We start from the raw sequence: 2817 nt of genomic DNA on the forward strand, positions 1-2817 counted from the left end.
CTTGAAAATCCAATTTAATAGTCATCCTGAAAGTTCAGGTAGCTAAACAATGCCGTTAGATAAAATACAACAACTGAAGTTAGATTATCAATTAAACAAAATAACAGTTAATCCATTGATATTGTATACCGATTCCACCAAATAATGTAAGGAAGTCAAGTAACAAAATTATCTTGATGTAATTCGAAGCAAAATGAATGAAAATGAGTACTGTGACTTACTGCTGGAGTAGTGGTAGTAAATATGAAGCTACCGAATATAGAGATTGAATTAACTGTCAAATTGTAAGTAAAATTGACCAGTGGTCTGACAGAATTCGCAGTGAACATTGGGAAATACAAAGTTAACTCATTTGCTGCCGAAATCGTTTGATCGGTTGCGACTCCTATAGACATAAAAAATAAATTGACAGCCAAATTTCTTAATGAGGCAAATTTGAATGATTGTACTTTGACAACTATCAATTTATCACATCTACGTGCATTCACACAAGAAAACATAATTCCTATGGGATCGATAAACCACAATTTAATACGAAATAGATATTAATACACACGATTTACTAGAAACATACCTTTCCTGAAGATTTTTCAATGAGCTGAAGGGATATTTGTTTGAAAGAGTGCAGATAGTTTGATTGTAAAATCAATTATTTATATCTTGAATGATCAGTTAGTATGGTTTGGGTCTATTAGAATATTGTACTAAGTTATAACATATCCACTAGGCAGTAAAAACATTCGATTAAGGAAGGAATCCCTTTTCAACAAAATTACATTCAACTATGGACCAGCATGTATGCACGAGAAATTATCAATCTAAAATAATTAGTACCTGGAGTTTGATCTCACATTTAGTTTTTAGAGTGGGTATACAGTAAAATAATCAGAGTTTACTCAGACTTGCAACTTACTGTAACCCTTAAAATTCTAGCTACAGGTGGAGTTTCAAATAAGTTGCCTGAGTGTAATCTTTTGAATCTGCCTCCTACCACAAAACTATGAATGAAGTTTGTCCACAAACCCGGAATCTAAAAAATGCTTTTTATTAGCGATGTAAAGGTCTTCATTTCTTTAGTTCAAGTCAAAAATATGAGATAATCAAATCAATAACAAAATAAGAACATCTTGGCATTTTGAACATGAAGAATTTTTTTCCTAGAGGTACGTTTCTCGTAGTAGGTGATGCGTTTGAATGTAAGAATGTAACACTAATTAGTCAATACAGTTAGTGTTACACAAATAACAGAAATAGTATGAAGATTACCAAGAACGTCCACTTTAAGTACTGACTAGAACTGAGTCTATTAAATCAGTTTTATTACTATTCATCATTATTTCAAATGAACTATGAAAGTAAAAGCATGTTTGACAGGTGTGCATGGGTAGTAAGAAAAGGAAAATTGTCCATTATCGAATAAGTAAAAAAACACTATTAAATGACTAGAAATCAGCTTGGAGACTGCCTTGACATAACTCGGTGACGTCATTAAGTACAGCTAAAAAGATTCATGAGTAAAATCGTTTATTAATGAAAGAAAGATTATTAGTAATCATATCAATACCGATTACTATAAATAAAACAGTGAAATAAGTGACAACAAACCTTCGTAATAAGCTTTATCTATACTGAGATAAACCATATTTTCCAAAGAGTACGAATTTATGCTGATATATGTCAATGATGTTAATTGGCTTAGTATAATTGGCCTGACAAGTATGTATTCTTGGTAAGCACCTGGAGCATAAAGTTGGAAATATATCGTCTGCCATACATTGGGTTTCAGAGTCAATGTTAACTTTAATGTTGTTAGAGTGTTTGGTATAACTTGATTTTTGACTGTATTTGAATCAATAGAGGTTAAAGCAACACCTGGAGCCTGACTTGATGACTTGAAAAAATTAACAAATGCAAATTCCTTTTATAAATTATAAAATCTGAAATACAATGTGTTATGAACTAAACACTTACAACTGACACCTATACTCAAGAGTTAACAAACTCGACAAAATTACAATGCTCTTCAATGAATTTAAGATGAATTTTAGAATTTCCTGATGGATCCATCAACCTGTCATCTAAGTCAATCAGAGAGTCATGTTTGGTGTTCATATTGAAAGTAAATCCTGATAGGACTATTCTACGAGGTGATTTAAAGAAGAATATTATAAGTAAATGAGTTTTCTACTAACCATTCAGTAACATAGAGTGTATCATAAATGCTAGGTATCTTATTATTAATATTACTCTATTTTTGCTGGTTACTAAATCATCAGACTTAAAAGTCATCTTCATATTTTTACAACACAACAAAGTGAATAACCTGTTTGAATATCACTTCAACCTGTGTATGTATATCACGTTGTGAAATTCATACTTGTTCTAATCAGTTACAAATATTTATCTACACCTAAATCACTGTCAGTAGTTGATGGTAGGGTTAAAAGTCTCTGAAGTAAAGTATAAAGCAAAATTGAATGCAAAAAAAAGTTGTTTCAAGTCATACCAGTACAGCAGAATAGTTAGCTCGTGGAGTAATAGATAACGTTTTGGTAAAACTGGATACACCAGAGGTAAGTGTTGATGTGATTACTAAGGGCTGTGTGGTAATTGGAATTATCGAATAACGCAATGCAATATCACACTGAGCATCTGTACATGATTCATTGAAGTACACCGAATTTATTTGAAATTTAGCCAAGTCACTTTGGTAATAGAGAAAATAAAGGCAAAATAAAAGGAAGAGTGATTTATGAATGTTTGTTAGAATAACAGAAATACTGTAGTGTATGGCAGCTCATGTACAATTGAGTTTGT

General features: G+C 31.5%; 1 protein-coding gene across 1 annotated transcript; it reads right to left on the reverse strand.

The window, feature by feature from the left end:
* Nucleotides 1-1570: 1570 nt before the first annotated feature.
* On the reverse strand, nt 1571-1918 carry Smp_193570 (hypothetical protein; the record flags this gene model as incomplete). Its single annotated transcript, XM_018792149.1, has 1 exon — nt 1571-1918. A coding segment is annotated over one exon (348 nt), but the record flags the coding sequence as incomplete, so codon positions are not given.
* Between the last annotated feature and the right edge of the window lie 899 nt (nt 1919-2817).

The sequence above is a fragment of the Schistosoma mansoni genome (genome assembly GCF_000237925.1).
Source record: "Schistosoma mansoni, WGS project CABG00000000 data, supercontig 0641, strain Puerto Rico, whole genome shotgun sequence".
Lineage (NCBI taxonomy): Eukaryota > Metazoa > Platyhelminthes > Trematoda > Strigeidida > Schistosomatidae > Schistosoma > Schistosoma mansoni.